The 14,577-nt window shown below is 53.5% G+C and overlaps 5 protein-coding genes across 5 annotated transcripts; 3 read left to right on the top strand and 2 right to left on the bottom strand.

Annotated features, from left to right (window-relative positions):
* Positions 1-1,183: 1,183 nt before the first annotated feature.
* J4E79_000469 (uncharacterized protein) lies at positions 1,184-1,678 on the top strand (the record flags this gene model as incomplete). The annotated part of the gene is made up of 1 exon (XM_049349385.1): positions 1,184-1,678. One exon carries the CDS (start codon positions 1,184-1,186, stop codon positions 1,676-1,678), a length of 495 nt encoding a protein of 164 aa, XP_049216172.1.
* A 318-nt stretch (positions 1,679-1,996) lies between these two features.
* Positions 1,997-4,604, top strand: J4E79_000468 (uncharacterized protein; the record flags this gene model as incomplete). Its single annotated transcript, XM_049349384.1, has 3 exons — positions 1,997-2,047; positions 2,173-2,429; positions 2,474-4,604. 3 exons carry the CDS (start codon positions 1,997-1,999, stop codon positions 4,602-4,604), a joined length of 2,439 nt encoding a protein of 812 aa, XP_049216171.1.
* Positions 4,605-7,041: 2,437 nt separating this feature from the next.
* On the bottom strand, positions 7,042-9,968 carry J4E79_000467 (uncharacterized protein; the record flags this gene model as incomplete). Its single annotated transcript, XM_049349383.1, has 3 exons — positions 7,042-8,319; positions 8,480-9,480; positions 9,527-9,968. 3 exons carry the CDS (start codon positions 9,966-9,968, stop codon positions 7,042-7,044), a joined length of 2,721 nt encoding a protein of 906 aa, XP_049216170.1.
* Positions 9,969-10,649: 681 nt separating this feature from the next.
* On the bottom strand, positions 10,650-11,475 carry CDC42 (Rho GTPase; the record flags this gene model as incomplete). Its single annotated transcript, XM_049349382.1, has 4 exons — positions 10,650-10,733; positions 10,784-11,162; positions 11,267-11,386; positions 11,456-11,475. 4 exons carry the CDS (start codon positions 11,473-11,475, stop codon positions 10,650-10,652), a joined length of 603 nt encoding a protein of 200 aa, XP_049216169.1.
* Positions 11,476-12,820: 1,345 nt separating this feature from the next.
* On the top strand, positions 12,821-14,243 carry J4E79_000465 (uncharacterized protein; the record flags this gene model as incomplete). The annotated part of the gene is made up of 5 exons (XM_049349381.1): positions 12,821-12,904; positions 12,957-13,198; positions 13,245-13,338; positions 13,416-13,615; positions 13,673-14,243. The coding sequence occupies 5 exons, from the start codon at positions 12,821-12,823 to the stop codon at positions 14,241-14,243; spliced, it is 1,191 nt and encodes a 396-aa protein (XP_049216168.1).
* Positions 14,244-14,577: the final 334 nt, after the last annotated feature.

Genomic DNA, 14,577 nt, shown 5'->3' with positions numbered 1-14,577 from the left:
GTGCTGCATCTTCTCTTCTTCGCGGGGATCTTTCTGCTGACCACTGACTCCGTTCGTGTCGTCTCCAGACCGCTGATATTGATCGTAGGGCTTAGAGTCACTTCCTCTACAGAAGTGATAGGCAAGGTAGTGACCGAGCGTAGTAATTCGCTCTCTGCAGCGGAGGCCACCTGATCGATCATTGGCGACCTAAAGACACAGTCGCTATCTTCTTACGCTATGCTTGTGACCATAATTCTCGTGGCTAATGCAAGGCGTGCAGACGTAGACTGTGAGCCCACGTACTTACAAAATTCAAACAATGGCTGTCGTCATGGTGGTAAATCGCCGCATGAATATCATGAACCAATGATTGCAGCCTGGTGTGCCCTTGCACCGCAGCATCGTGCGTCGCGGATGTCCGAACGTGTCTGTACAACATGTCGTCTGTCACCAATTCCATGTCTGGTTGTCGTCAAGGATACTCTTCCTTTCAATGCTCTTGAGGACAGCAAAGATAGCGCATACCACAGCGCTGTACTAGAATCCACTGACGTTCCAGTGATCTCCCGGTACGTCGCTTTTGAACTATGGGAGAGTAGAGAACTCCGTGCCTGGGCGTCCGTGTTAGACTGAGACACACATGAAGGTACATGTTATATGGAAGTTCTGTTTAGCAGCGCAGAAGACGGCCTAGTTCATCAGCGCTGTAAAAGAGTCATGTTTGGTAAGAAGACATGCACTTCCAGCAACCTGTCAGGGTTGAAGCACCAAATACTTATCTTCCACAAAAGTCCATTCAAGAGACATCAAATTGTCTTCCATACCCTCTGCAGATGAGGTAGAAGAAGGTCGCTGGATGTTTGGCGCGGTCATGTGCGAATCTGTATAGTCGTCTCATGCTTTCTACATCGTGTCGAAGGCGCAAGTGCACTTCGACTTCACGCCTAGTACTGTTGTTCATGAGCGAGGCCACTAGACCTCGAAAGTATCGCGTCCAGAAGTATTCGGAAATATCAATCGCTTCTTCTGGGATGAACTTCAGGAAGAAACGACGACTAACGCTGCGAAAGGGTGTCAGGCGTGCCAGCGTGTGTTGCTCCGCACTTTATTCCGAAATCTTAGATAACTCCGAAACTTTGCATATCAGGCACTCGCACCTACAGAAAGAGAAGCTCGTCACTCTCACCAATCTTTTAATACAATGGCCGAATCACAGTATGTCATCCTCGAAGGTCTACCGACACCGCAAACGTACCACGATCTCAGAAAGCTCGCTGGCATGACACCCCCACCCATGGAAGCCGTACCTAAGTCACTCGCCAACTCCTTCTGCTGCATCGTCGGATACGAGCGCAAAAACATGCTTGATGACAAGACTCCGGCGCCGGGTCAGGAAGCCATCGCAATGGGTCGTCTGGTCGGCGACGGGTCGCTGTTCCTCATCTTGGTGGACGTGGCGGTGCACCCAGATCACCAACGCAAAGGACTGGGAAAGCGCATCATGCAGAAGCTTGTGGACTACGTGGATGAGCACGCACCGGCGGCATATGTGAGCCTCGTAGCTGAAGAGATGGCACAGAAACTCTACCCAATATATGGCTTCAAAGATGTGGCGCCTAGTATTGGCATGTACAGGATGGTTCGTGAACGAAAGATTCAACAGGACATGGTGGAGGATACAGAAGAGAAAGCTTGAGATCACGGGGCCTGCTACCTCTTGAATTCCATTCATCAATTTTGGTATGCAAGCGGTCACAGTCAAGATGCAGTCCAAAGATGGTGGAGGTCGCGCCGGTCAAGTGCGAGGCTTTCACATGGCTGGGCAGCTGGGCAGGGGTTTGGTTTGTGGGGTGGCACCCCACCGATGGCGTCGATGCGCATCACCGCCCAGACTTGACGAATTCACGCATCCAGCTCACAACACTCCCGCGTACGCAGTTGAATCCTACGGTATTCTCGCGCGAATGCGCGTCTATGAGCACTTGTGATGCCTATGTGTACTTCTCCAGACCATATGACGTCCCCTTCTCCACCCGGCGCCAGGGCCGAAGAACGCCCACTTTCTGTATGTACAATGATACCCGTGGGCACGCCTGGTCCGCTCAACACGTGCTATCTCCACAGTGCGCGCGTATTAGGCGTCTTCTACCCTTATCTACATTTGCGAAGATGAGCTAATTTGTTCTGAAGCTTCAGTCTCTACCCAGCGAATTGCTCCAACTCATCGTTGCCTACCTCGACACCCCTGCGCTCAAACACGTCGCTCTCGTCTCCCAGACATTCCATCAACATGCCACGGATCGATTGTGGCGCCATGTTTGCTTGGTCGACCAATGGAAGCTGCACTTGAACGAAGAGACAGATAAAATATGGGGCGAACGCGGCCGTGGAGAGCCAGATGAGCATGATGACACACCCATCATTCAGAAGCTGTACATACTTGCGACGTAGGTATCCAAAATCTTTCACGAGAAACGTGCTAACGTGTTAGTAACCCTGCGATCGCGTCCAAGGTTCAGACACTATCGCATCGATGTCACCTGCCGTCTCCGAACATATTCAGCGAACTCCCACGAATGCGCTTCGACGCCGACAACCTCTCACAAGACGATCGACTACACATACTCCTCAAGCTTGCCATACGGAATCTGATCAACGTGCATACACTGCGCATTGTATACGGGCACTACAAGCTGACGAACGCACTCGTCACTGGCCTCCTTGATCAAGGGCGACCACGGCGTGTTCCTCTTCGTAAACTCTGGCTTGAGAGCTGCAGCTTCAACAAGACTGAGCTATGCCGGCTTCTACCAAACAAAGCTACTGGGCTCGAGAGCATTCGGCTGCGCAGGCTTGGAAAGGACATGTCAGATCAAACACAATGTCCGGGGCTACAGTTTTCCGAGTTCAAGCTTTCCCGTGGCGGACAATACTACCAGATGCATAATGGCGCAGGAGGATTTGTTGGAACTACTATCCACTTCTCTCACGAAGGTCTGCCAGAACGCTGGCCGCGGTCTTCAACAGAAGAGTTAACGGAAAAGGCCAGAGCATACGATGCTATCATGTGGGAGGAACTTCCCGAGATTAGAGACTACATCGATGAGAATCCGGTGCATTCCGAGCCTACATCACTTGGACAGTTCGTGCCTGACTCAAAGCCCCCAATGGAATGGCTAATCGCGTGCTCCGCATCCAATCTCACCAGTCTCAACCTGGATTGGATACACTGGCGTCGAAGAGATACAGAACTCGCTGGTTCCACCACTGACTCTGAATTATTTCTCTCTGCACTAAGCAGGCTGCGTTTCCCGCACTTGCGCGCATTCCAGATTCGCAATGCTGTTTTACCACCCACAGTACTCCCAAAGGACGTTTATCTAATGGAAGGACCTTTTCTGGATTTCGTCGAGGCGCATCCGAAGATACAGTGCCTCGGGTGGCCGATGGACAAAATGTACAGCCACACCAAGCCAACTCTTGACATACAAAATCGATCTCGAGCTCTGGTCGCCCATTTAGCAACAACGCTCACGGACCTTCGCATCGATACGCAATATGCAGGGCCCGGGGAACCTTTCACGGCGATATGCAGGACGGCAGAGGATATGCAGGAACGTACCCGGCGGCGAAGATTCATCGACGAATTCGTGCCTCACATGCGGAAAGTCGAGCAGATCAAGTTAGAAGGCGGTATACCACGCGACGAGAAGCGCGAACTACTCCGAGCATTACACTGGTGTCCGCTGAAGAAGATAGTCATGATTGGCGTTTCTTTCCCAGCAGGGAATACATGGGGGGCTGGCGGACAGCAACTCAGCGCCATCGACCCAGGGCAATCCGGCTCAGAGTTCATCTACAACCTTGAAGACGAAGACCTTTCGGGCATCTTAGCCGCATATCGTCGCGGGTTCCCCATGCCTGTGGACTTCACCTTCGAACCGAGCTACGGTTGGCCACCCCAAGCGCCCCTTCTCCAGACTGTCGCCCTGCACCACGCGTCTACAGTTGAAGAGCTCAAGATCTGCGGCTACAACGGCTGCCCAATTCTCTCTTACACAACACCCATCACCAACCCTCTTCTTACCGGTCTCCGCTCCTTCGACAACCTCAAACAACTCGTCATCTCATTCTGGCTGATGACTTGGTATGAAGACTCGTACCGCGACACGGAGATCATCCAGTCTTGGATCGATACACGCTCCCCTTCTTCGACAGCACTCACCATTGTGACGCCTCCCGCGTCGCCAACTCATGATCAGCCCGTCGACCCAGGTCAGTTCCCCAACTTTGGTAATCCACGCGTTGTGCCACGTGCTCAGAACTTCAACCGGTGGGCTGTGGAGCTCAGGACCAAGTTCACACCCTCTGCACTCGCGTACCGTGTTGCGCGGGACATTGGCCCGTTCTTGAGTGATGTGGCTAAAGAGAGGAAGGGTGGTGTAGGTGTGAGGGCGAGCTTTTGCCTCGGCGTAAAGGAAGAGAGGAGAACTGCGAGCGACATGTTCGATTTGGATATCAGGATCGGGAGAGGCAACCAGGTGTTGGAGTTTGTAGGCCCTAGAGAGGAAGGTGAGAAGGGGCGGTGGTGGACGAAGATCGAGCAGAGGAGGTGGTTTTGAGTGATGGAACGAGAATATGTGGTTTATTTGTTGTTAGTGTTCATAGCACTGGTGCATGTTGATATGCGACTTGGGCCACGTGCGGAGTTTGTATAACAGCTGGTGTGTTAGTCGAGACTTGTTTATCTGGATAGGCAGGAAGATCAGGAAATAGCAACTGGCAGTGTCCTCTGTTTGTGATTTGTCAATCAGGTTGGTACATCCGCAGGTGTGATCGATACGGTCGTCTGCACTCGAGTGATGGGTCGCGGGATCGGCCAGCCATTTGCGTACATTCTTGCGTTCGGCGGTGTAGCGTGTAGAGGTCTCGGTGTTCCGCTCGGTGTATATCCATCTAACGACCTCGATAGCCTTCGCTTCCCTAAACTCATCAGTGCATCATCTGCGGTTGATTGGCACAGTCGGTGGCTTGATTCATGCTTTTATTTCGTGACAGAACATGATGAATTTTCCGTAGTTATGCCTCCAGAGCTTTGCGCTCAAACGGTGATGCCATCCTCGTTGGTGATGCGAGGTGGACAGCAACCGGGAGAGGGATGACAGAACGCCCCATGCCGAGCAATACCATTTGCCTATAAGAACCCGCTTTCCGATCATGCACCCGTCCGAATGGCCTTCATCGCGCCTCTACTCCTCCTCGTCGCCAACCTTAAGCTTCATGCGTTTACGAGGACTTGACGGTGGGGCCCTTGGCACCCTTGGGTGTGCCAGTTTGGAATCCGTTGCTGAACTTGCGGTTGACGGTCTTGAGGTATCGCATGCGGCCGGTACCGGTGGTCTTCCTGCGCTTGGCCTTCTCGCCCCAGTTGACTGTTCCAATGTTAATCTTCGCGTTCTGTGTGTGCGCGTCTCAGGTACACGTACACTTGCGGGTCTTAGCAGCAGGGTAGCCGCATGAGGCGCAGGTGTGCTTCTGGATGTGGAGGGATCGTTGACCTAGACATTGAATTAGCCCTTGCCTCTTTCCGTGCCTTCGCATTCCCATTGCTAGCTTCCAGGGAGGTATCACGTACCGCAACGCCTGCAGAGCGTGTGCGTCTTGTTGTGGCGCTTTCCGAAACTGGAGGTACCCTTCGCTATATCGCAGTCAGTCTCGAAGCTCGTGGTTGCGGGTGAGGGTGGGAGTGCGGCGTACTCATTTTGGCTGGGGACTAAATAGGAATCGTCAGTAACCGGTCATCTACACAGCAATTCGGGAGAGCATACCTGGTGACGCTGTTGTTAGTATCGAGGGTGGGAGTGATCGCGGTTTCGTCGTGCGAGAGCGAAATCGACAACAGCTTAGCGAGACACAATTTCGAACGTGTGTGGGGCTAGCCGTTTCGGGAATGGCGTGACGGGGCTCCACCGGCAGGCACGAGGGGCATCAACACCAGCAGGAACATCGTCACCACGAGCGGCAACTATGAACGCTCTGCCATCGCTTAATCTGTTCTTCCATCGATTAATTGAAAGGCCTCAACTCATCCACATCGAAGACGCCTTTGACTGCCACTCAGCTTTTCGGGACACCCTCATCAGCGATCTCTACGGACATCACGACGGCTTTATCACTTGTAACCACGGTCATTGCTTGTAGAATGTTTCTAATGTTAGTGTCCTAACGAATACCATTTCCGATTCGAGTAACGCGCTTAAAAGAGCGAGAAGTTCATTACTCTACCAGCCATGTCACTAAGGTGGGATGAAGAACAGCTGTCAAATTCCGCAAAAACTATCATCGAATACATCGGAGAAACTTACATCTCATCATGCATCATCTAGGATATATGATTACCTGCAATGCCGGATATGCACCTTATAACGACTTGATTATGCGATCGTGCTCAGGTCGCCGGTTACGAGTTGGTTGTCGCATATCTCGTCGTATTTCGCATACCCCAGAGGAAGAGGGTTGCAGACTCAGAAGCGCCACCGATACGTTACTCTGCCCATGTGATCAATTACAAGCCAGTACGGTTAGAAATAGTGCAGGTCGCGGCTCGGGACATGGCAGTCGACATTTAGAACCATGTCGATTGATGACTGCACCTCCCAGCTGAGTTCCGCATATGAAAGTCCTCACGATAGATCACCCAGCAATACACAATACAGTCTAAATAACACAGCCTATACTGTATGTGACATTTGTGACATATCTGTGGCTCATCCGCGGATGTCGGTAGAGCTATGAGAGCTGATACCGCACGTCAAAGTATCGGAAGTGAGCTTCAAATGAAGAAGGTATCCCGTGATAGCACACATACCGCCCAGTCCGCAGACAAGATACCTCCGAGTCAATATGATACAAAATATTCCCGTGTAGAGCCGCCCAAACTCATCGTCACCCAGTTGCGCTAATGTTCCCTCGCAGGTACAGCAGCTCTTCCAAGTCCCTAGTCATGCCCGTTGGATGTGATCGCTGAATCCCAAATGCATCTTTGGCAATCGGCTGAGCTTACTTTGGCTGACCCTGGTTGTTGAAACCGAAGTCCTGGTCAGTAGAGTTCGCAGAGTAACCGAACGGAGGATAACCTCCGCCAGAATAGCCACTGCTGTACTGACCGCCGTTGTTGTAGAGGTAGGGGTTTGCAGCGTATGATGGGCGCTCTTCCTTGCCGTTGCGGCCAGCGTAGGCAGGACGCGCAGTCCAATGATTGCCGTTCTGATGACCGTTCTGATAGCCAAGACGAGCGTCATTATGGCCGTCCTGAGGAGAAGACATGCCGTGCTGCATCACAGGCTGGAGTTCGCGGACAACCTCAGGGATGTTACCATAGTGACTTGGCAGAGAGTGTGGAGAGCGCTGGTTGTGCGAGGGGAACGGGGGCTGAGGAGTGTGTGGCGGCTCAGCAGCCTTCTGGTCCATGGACTTTTGCAAAGCCTGAATGATCTGCTTCATTTCCTTCATTTCCGCCTCCATGATGGCCATCTTCTTATCCTGCTCCTTCATCGCGTCCGGAATGGTCTCCTTGATACTATCCTTGATGGTATTCACGGTTGCGTAGATGTTGTGTTGATTGTCCGCTACTTCCCTTACGCGATCGATGGAAGTCTCTACGCGATTGGTAGTTTCCTTGACAGCATCCAGATGAGATGAGAGTTGCTTGAAGCGTCTGTTGATCAGTGCCAAAGTATCATCATGCCTCGCCTGTGATGTACGTTCCTGGTCCTTGGCGAGCTTCTCTAGTGCGTCCCAAGTAGTCTTACCCACTACATCGAGGTGCTCATTGGTCATGTAGAAGTGGTCCTCGGTGGTCTTTGGTGCAAGCGGCTGGGTAATTGCGCTGTAAGACCCAGAAGGCACACTCGCGCGTGCTGAGAACGGAGGACCAGAAATCTTGTGAAGCGGACTAGGAACGGCGCTGGGACAGTAAAGCTGAAAATCGCCGTGCGATTCACTGCGGCCTGGGCTGACAGTGTTGAGCATATCAGTCAGCCGTGAGGAGGACTGGTCACCGAGATTGCCGTTCCTTTGTCGTGGGTTCTCGCTCTGCTCTCCAATACGCAACTCTTGCATGACGCGGGTTGTGATGCCAACGTCGGAGCGCCGATCACCTTCATGAGTGAGCTGCTCGTTTTCATCGACTTCGCGAGCGGTTGGAGAGTTTGGCTCGATATCCTGGCGGTCTCCTTGGAAGATCATCTTGATTGAGCCGTTGGCCGACTCTTCGCGAGGGTGGAGGACCGACCGTGACCTTGCGGGGTGTGAGTAGAGAAGGCGCGTTTCGTCAGACTGAGAGAGTTATTAGCGTTTGTACCAGCACATTAGAGGAAGAAGCGGGGTACTGCGTGTGAAGGTACCTGGGCAAGTAAACGCTGAAGGGACAGATGACGACAGGCCCCACTTTTCGGGAAGGTGAGAGAAAGAGCCCTGGAAGCAATAACGGACTTACATTCTTAGACGGTGTCTCGCCTTCAGCGAAGGGGAAATGAGTGATGCGGGATGGAGAATAGAAGTGCGGCTGGAGATGGGGACCATTGGCGGGGTTGGTCTCTTGCGTTGTGTTCGGACACTCCTCCCTCAGGCGGTCGGGACGAGGAAGGTGCAATGAGCCAAGGCCCGCACCTGCCAAAGGAGCATGGTGTTTGCCTTCTGCCTTGGTTGGCGAACTGTCCCAGTTGGGGTAGGGCCGTTGCACTGATCCATCCTCTATGAGCTTGGTGTAGTCTTCTGCGGTATATGGGCGGGACTTCGCGGGACTCGATCCACCATGTCCAGGCAGGATATATGACGAACGGACGGGCGAAAGATCAAACTTAGGGAACTGGATGCGGCTGATGTTGTCGTTGAAGTCCGAATAGCTGTCACGTAAATCACCACGCGTTGGCGCAGCCCTGCGAAGTGGGCTGGGCTGCCTATCAGCTGGTGGCGGAGTATCCTTTGCTGGTGGTGAAGGCGGGATGACTGAATCAGACGATTCGTTGACATCAGGCACAAGGCGTGTGTTCTCTACGTTGTGCGACTGCTTCTTCAGGCTACCTCTACCCGGTGAGCCACGGCCACTCGTGCGATGGCGACGCGAAGATCCGCTATGATGGCGATGCGCGTAGCTGTCAGGATTAACGACCTTCGCAGGCAGAGACTTCACCGTGTCTGAGCGTGAAGTCCTTGTAGGGGTGGACTCGACAGGGCGCGCTGGCTTTATGGGGCGGACTGGGATGATGCGAGCCTGACGTGATGCTGTGCCCAAAATCTGCGCTGCTTTGTTTGGCATTGCTGGTGGAGCTGCAGCGCTGGAAGACTTGGAAAAGGTATTACGGAGGTTCTGGAAAAGCTTTTTCTTTGGGCTTTTGGGCGGCTCCTCGCGTTCTGGCGGTTGCTCTCCGCTGGCGATCCGGCACTGTCGTCGCAAGTCTTCTGTTCTGATATAGATGTCGTCCTCGTTTGCCGAATCTGTAAATTTTAGCACGAGAGTGCATACACAGTAACATAGACTCACCGATCATTGGAGTGGGCGGGACTTGACCAGTCATCTTGAACAGGTTCTTCTCAGCGCGAGATTCTACCTTGCCTCTAGCCGTCTCCTCGTCGAGAGCTTCAATCTGGGCCTGTGCAGCTACAGCTTCATGTTGACTGCGTCCTGACTGCCTCGAACGTGCCGTCGAACCGGCATTGCTACTTATCCAGGATCCGTGGTCTGACTTGCGGGGAGAACGTGCCTGATCGATTAAATTGGTGAACGTAGCCATGGCGGTGCGACTTCTGCCCGACCCCGAGGCTGGAGTGTGTGACTCAATAGGCGAGGTGAGCGGCGTGTTGTCGGTAGAGCGCTGTCCTTGCTGCCTTTGCTGGTCGATGGTCGGTAGAGGGCGCGGAGGCGGCGGCAACGGGAGCGTGATCGGCGGCGGGCGCTTCTTCTCTTCGGTGAACTGGTACGCCATGGGTGCAAGATTTCGTCCAAGTGGGGGATCTGTCCCAAGTGTGAGGAGTTGAGCAGGTGAAGAGACTGAGAGTCCCGGAGTGGTCGTAGCTCAAATAGCGTGAAATGATAGAATTCCCTGTCTCGACCAAAGCGTCAGTATTCGAGTTTTGCAAGTAGCAAAAATCACATGAATCAGAGAACAGAGGAGGCTATCGCGTTGCGGAGGTGTTGCGGTAGAGGTTCGTCCACGACAGAGATCGCGTTGTTGAGCAAGACGTAACGGCAAGGCAACAACATCATCAACAACAGTGACGACAGCAAACGCGCTCCTCGTTCACCTCATCTTAAAAGAGGGGTAGCCCACGTGGGGACGCAGACTTGCAAGAGGAGATCAAGCAAGAGATGGCATCCGCTGTAACGCAGTGGTTACACTAGGCGCGCAGTGGACAGCCCCTAATCTGCATTTTACTTGCCTTTCCAAGCATCAAGATATGTCTGCTTGTTGCATCTTGAACGTAACGTGCAATTGACGGGAGATTGAGTAAAATGCATAGAACGAAACTGAGCAGATTGAAAGAGAACACTACCCACAATGGCGCCTGTATTCGAGAGGTATCCAAAAGATTCACGCCTAATCAAAGAATATCTGCAAACCAACGCTCCCTAGCATGCGGTTATTCGTAGTTGCCGCATAAGCATCTCAAAGGACAATGCACTTCTTGCCCTTCTTCCTCTCGCCGCCCTCTTTCTTCGCGGCTGGCGGCTCAAGTGCTGCTACGATTGCCTGTGGAGATGTCAGCATCTGCATCAGCCATTCTTGTACAATATGCTTACCTCGTCAAACACGTCCTTGAGCTTGTATTGGGTCAGCGCCGAACACTCGACGTACTTGACCGCACCAAGCTCCCGCGCCATGCGCTCGCCGTCCTCCTTCTTTACAGGCGCCATTCTCTGTTTTGAGAGCTTGTCTTTTACTGCAGCGTCCTCCCTCAGATCTACTTGTGTGCCGACGATCAGGCAGGGCACGCCCGGGCAGTGGTGATGTACTTCGGGGAACCATTTCTCGCGGACGTTCTCAAAAGAAGCGGGTGAGGTCACGGAGAAGCAGACGAGGAAGACGTCGGTTTGGGGGTATGACAGCGGCCGGAGACGGTCGTAATCTTCCTGTCCGGCAGTATCGAAGAGACCGAGGGTGTATGGCTCGTCACCGATCCTTCAAAGCAGTCAGCAGCTGCTCCACCAATCACTGTCCCAAACCTAAATCCACCGAGGGTTTGCCGCTACTCCAAACTGTGCAAAGAGCAGAGGGAAGCTCACATGACGGTCACGGCGTAGTTGTCGAAGACTGTAGGGACATATTCCGAGGGGAACTTGTTCGTGGTATAACTGATAAGAAGACATGTCTTTCCGACCGCACCGTCGCCGACGACGACGCACCTGTAGGGTAGTAAGCACTAGCATCTGGAGCATGGCGGTCGCACGCCGGGCATGTTGGGCTTCGCGTACTTGATTGTCGCGACCACCATGGTGAAGGCAGGCTGGGATTTGTTTCGAGGCTATGGATGTTTGTTTGGAGGCACGTCGGCTACCAAAATTCGAGATAGGCGTGCGGAGATGGGGCGGAGCTGTCGCTACGCAGGCTCAGGGTCGTGGTCGTGCGGAGATGGGAGCTATGGGCTCAAACGAGGGGTTCCAGGGAGCGGGGAGCGTCTGGCAGACGGGTCAGTCTCACAATTGCTGGCGCTGGCTGTGATGGCAGACTCGGGCAGGCGTACCTATGAGTCCTCGTGCAGACGGCGGCGGCGGCGGGTGCTACGTGGGTTGGAGCGTGAAACACCACCCGTTAGACTTGGTCCAGGTTCTGGTGAGCCGGTGGGCGGACAATGCGGCGAGCGATTGAGGCAGTGCTAGCGACGAGGCTCGCGACCGGACAAGGACAGTACAGGCGCAGCAGCAGCCAGCGACGAGGCGAGTTCACAGAGGGCGACGGGACGTTTGGAGGGCGTGAGTGAGGTTGCGCTCTAGCTACGGCAGCCGAATCCCTTGAGCTGGAAGACGCCAATCAGTGAAAGCGGCCTAGGGCTGTTATCATAGCCTTGCATCGGCTCCCGCCCGTAGCTCGGAGACGGCTTATTATGTACGGCTGCACAATTTCAAGCCCTATTTTGCGGCCTCTGCTGGCCAGACCTGGGGCGCCTTGGACTGACCCAACGCGTGGCAGACCCATTGCTGCAGCGCCGCAGACACGACCCCACCACCAACACCGCCCGACATTGGCTTGATAGACGCAGCGAGGTACGGCGTGAATATACGCTGCCTCTACATGCCAGCGCGCATGCTACCTGTGGCCCAGCGAGATCCCGGACAAGCTCAGTGAGCCCCAGATTTGGGAACGAACCGTGCACATGGACAACGTGGCTGATCGTCCTCTAATAGCATGGTCTGGCGGTGTTTGCGCAAGAAGTCGGCCTGTAATAAATCATCCGTAGTAGCACACAACACGTCCAGGATCGGCAGCCCTTCTTTACAACACACCTCCGCTGGCTTCGGCCAAAGCTGGTATATTGCCATAAGCGCGCACCCCTATGTACTCGCCCACAGACAGCTCATTCACGCGACATGCGAGCCAGGTGCAGCTTGACCCATTGCCGATTGAGTCGAATCTTAGAATGCTGCAGGGCAACCTTGGCAGACCCCGGCGCGCCCAATCAGCATCTCGCCTCGGCACGGAACAACCTCGTCTCCCGGGAGCTAGGGCGCTCCCTCCCCATCTGTCTCCATTCGTCTCATCTCACGGTTGCATCACGCACGAGAGCGGCGCCGCACATCACTTAGCCGTCGCGCCTCAATCTATTCTATGACAGTGCTGCCATGGATGACCTCGAAGACGAATTGGATCTTCGTTTTCACAAGGGGCTGAGTCCCGATGTCTACTACCGCTGTCCTACGCTCGAAGTAATATCATCTTCGCAATCTGTATCGACGTAGCTAAACTGTCATGTAACAGTCACTGGAGGGAGCTCTGCGCAATGAGCTGGACAAGAACGCAGCCAGCTTCATTCCCACAGACGTGGTGACCGAGTTCATTTTTGCGACAGCCTCAACCATCACCATCCCCGTGACGCAGCAGCCGAGCCTTGACGCGCTCATACAACCAGCCGACCACCTTCAGAGCATTGCTGCCGAGTATGCGCTGTGTCGTGATATTGATGGCAAAGACAGGCTCAAGGTGCAGCGAGCAATAGCGAGGTACTTGAGCCCACATATCTGCACTATGTTCGCTTATGCACGATAGATCCATCATCGAAGCCATTCAGGATACCGATGGTTTCAAGTACTCCGAGCGCTCTGCGCAGAGTAAAGAAGGCGGTGATGGTGCCAGGCTCAAGGTAAGGCACTGCCAAAATAATAACCAGTTCCTCGTTGTGGCTGACGATGGTAGTATGTTTGCCAAGACAGCGTCCAGAACCGCAAAAGCAACCTCAAGAAAGAAAGGTCTCACGATAGCGACGACGACGAGGCTGGAGTCAGCAAGCAGGGGCCGGCTGTGCTGCCGACCTACGACTGCGGAGGCGCAATACACATCAAATTCTCACTCAAGAGAGAGGCCATAAATGTTGTGTATAAGCATAATCCTATCCATACCACCCGCGAGATTGATGCCGGGTACGTTGGGGCAGCAAAAGACACTGGTTGAGCGACATCCAAACTAACTTCTAATAGCCTACCTGCCTTAGCCACAGATAACGGCGTTGCTCCCACTGCCGCTGCTACGGAAGAAAAGGAACCGCGCAAAAGAAAACGTAGTAAAAAGAATGTTGTTGAAGCAGACAACGACTTCGGGGACCCAGATATGAACATGTCAACGTCTCCGGAAGCTCCAAGTTCATCGACGAAGAAGAGGCGCAAGGGAAGTGGTGCCGTGGCCTCTCCTAGGACTGTGCGGAAACCACCCACCAAGAAGAGCAAGAATGCCAAATCGCCTGCATCACCCACCAAATCGAGGAAAAAGGCGCCTGTCAGTCAATCGTCTCCGCCGTCGCTACCTGCTCCTGGCAAAGCTTGCATCCGCTGTCGCGGAAAGAAGATCAAATGCAACGAGGCGAAACCGACGTGCAACCAGTGCCGACGAGGACTATGGACCTGTCAGTATGAAGTGTTGAACAACAAGAAGCGTTCCAAAAACGGCTGTCTTAATTGCAAGCAGAGACGACGGAAGTGTACAGAAGAAAGGCCATCGTGCGCATACTGCTTACGACTGGACGATGACTGTGAATACGCAGACTACTCCTGAGGATCTTTATGTCTGGTAAAAGTCTTACAATTTCAAGCGACAAATGACTCAGCACCCGCCAAACGTCAGGCTTGGCACCAAATGCGCAGGCCTTGTGACGACAGGCAGAGTGCTATAACAGGCGAATATCTTGACATGATGCCAACTTTGTAGTCATGTAGGTGTCTGAGACATGCATACAATTTTTGCAGTGCTGACAGGAGATTTAGACTGGAAAGCATGTTGTACGTTGAGGCATACGCTACTTTTCCGCGATGCCAGCACAGGCAGGGCGAGTGGAAGCACGGAAGCTCCACACCACAATGCGCAAAGGCTAAGTGTACAAGGCCGTTCA

Source organism: Alternaria viburni (genome assembly GCF_023758015.1).
Source record: "Alternaria viburni strain BMP 2772 chromosome Unknown scaffold_1, whole genome shotgun sequence".
Classification (NCBI taxonomy): domain Eukaryota; kingdom Fungi; phylum Ascomycota; class Dothideomycetes; order Pleosporales; family Pleosporaceae; genus Alternaria; species Alternaria viburni.
This window is presented reverse-complemented; position numbering and strand designations above follow the sequence as displayed.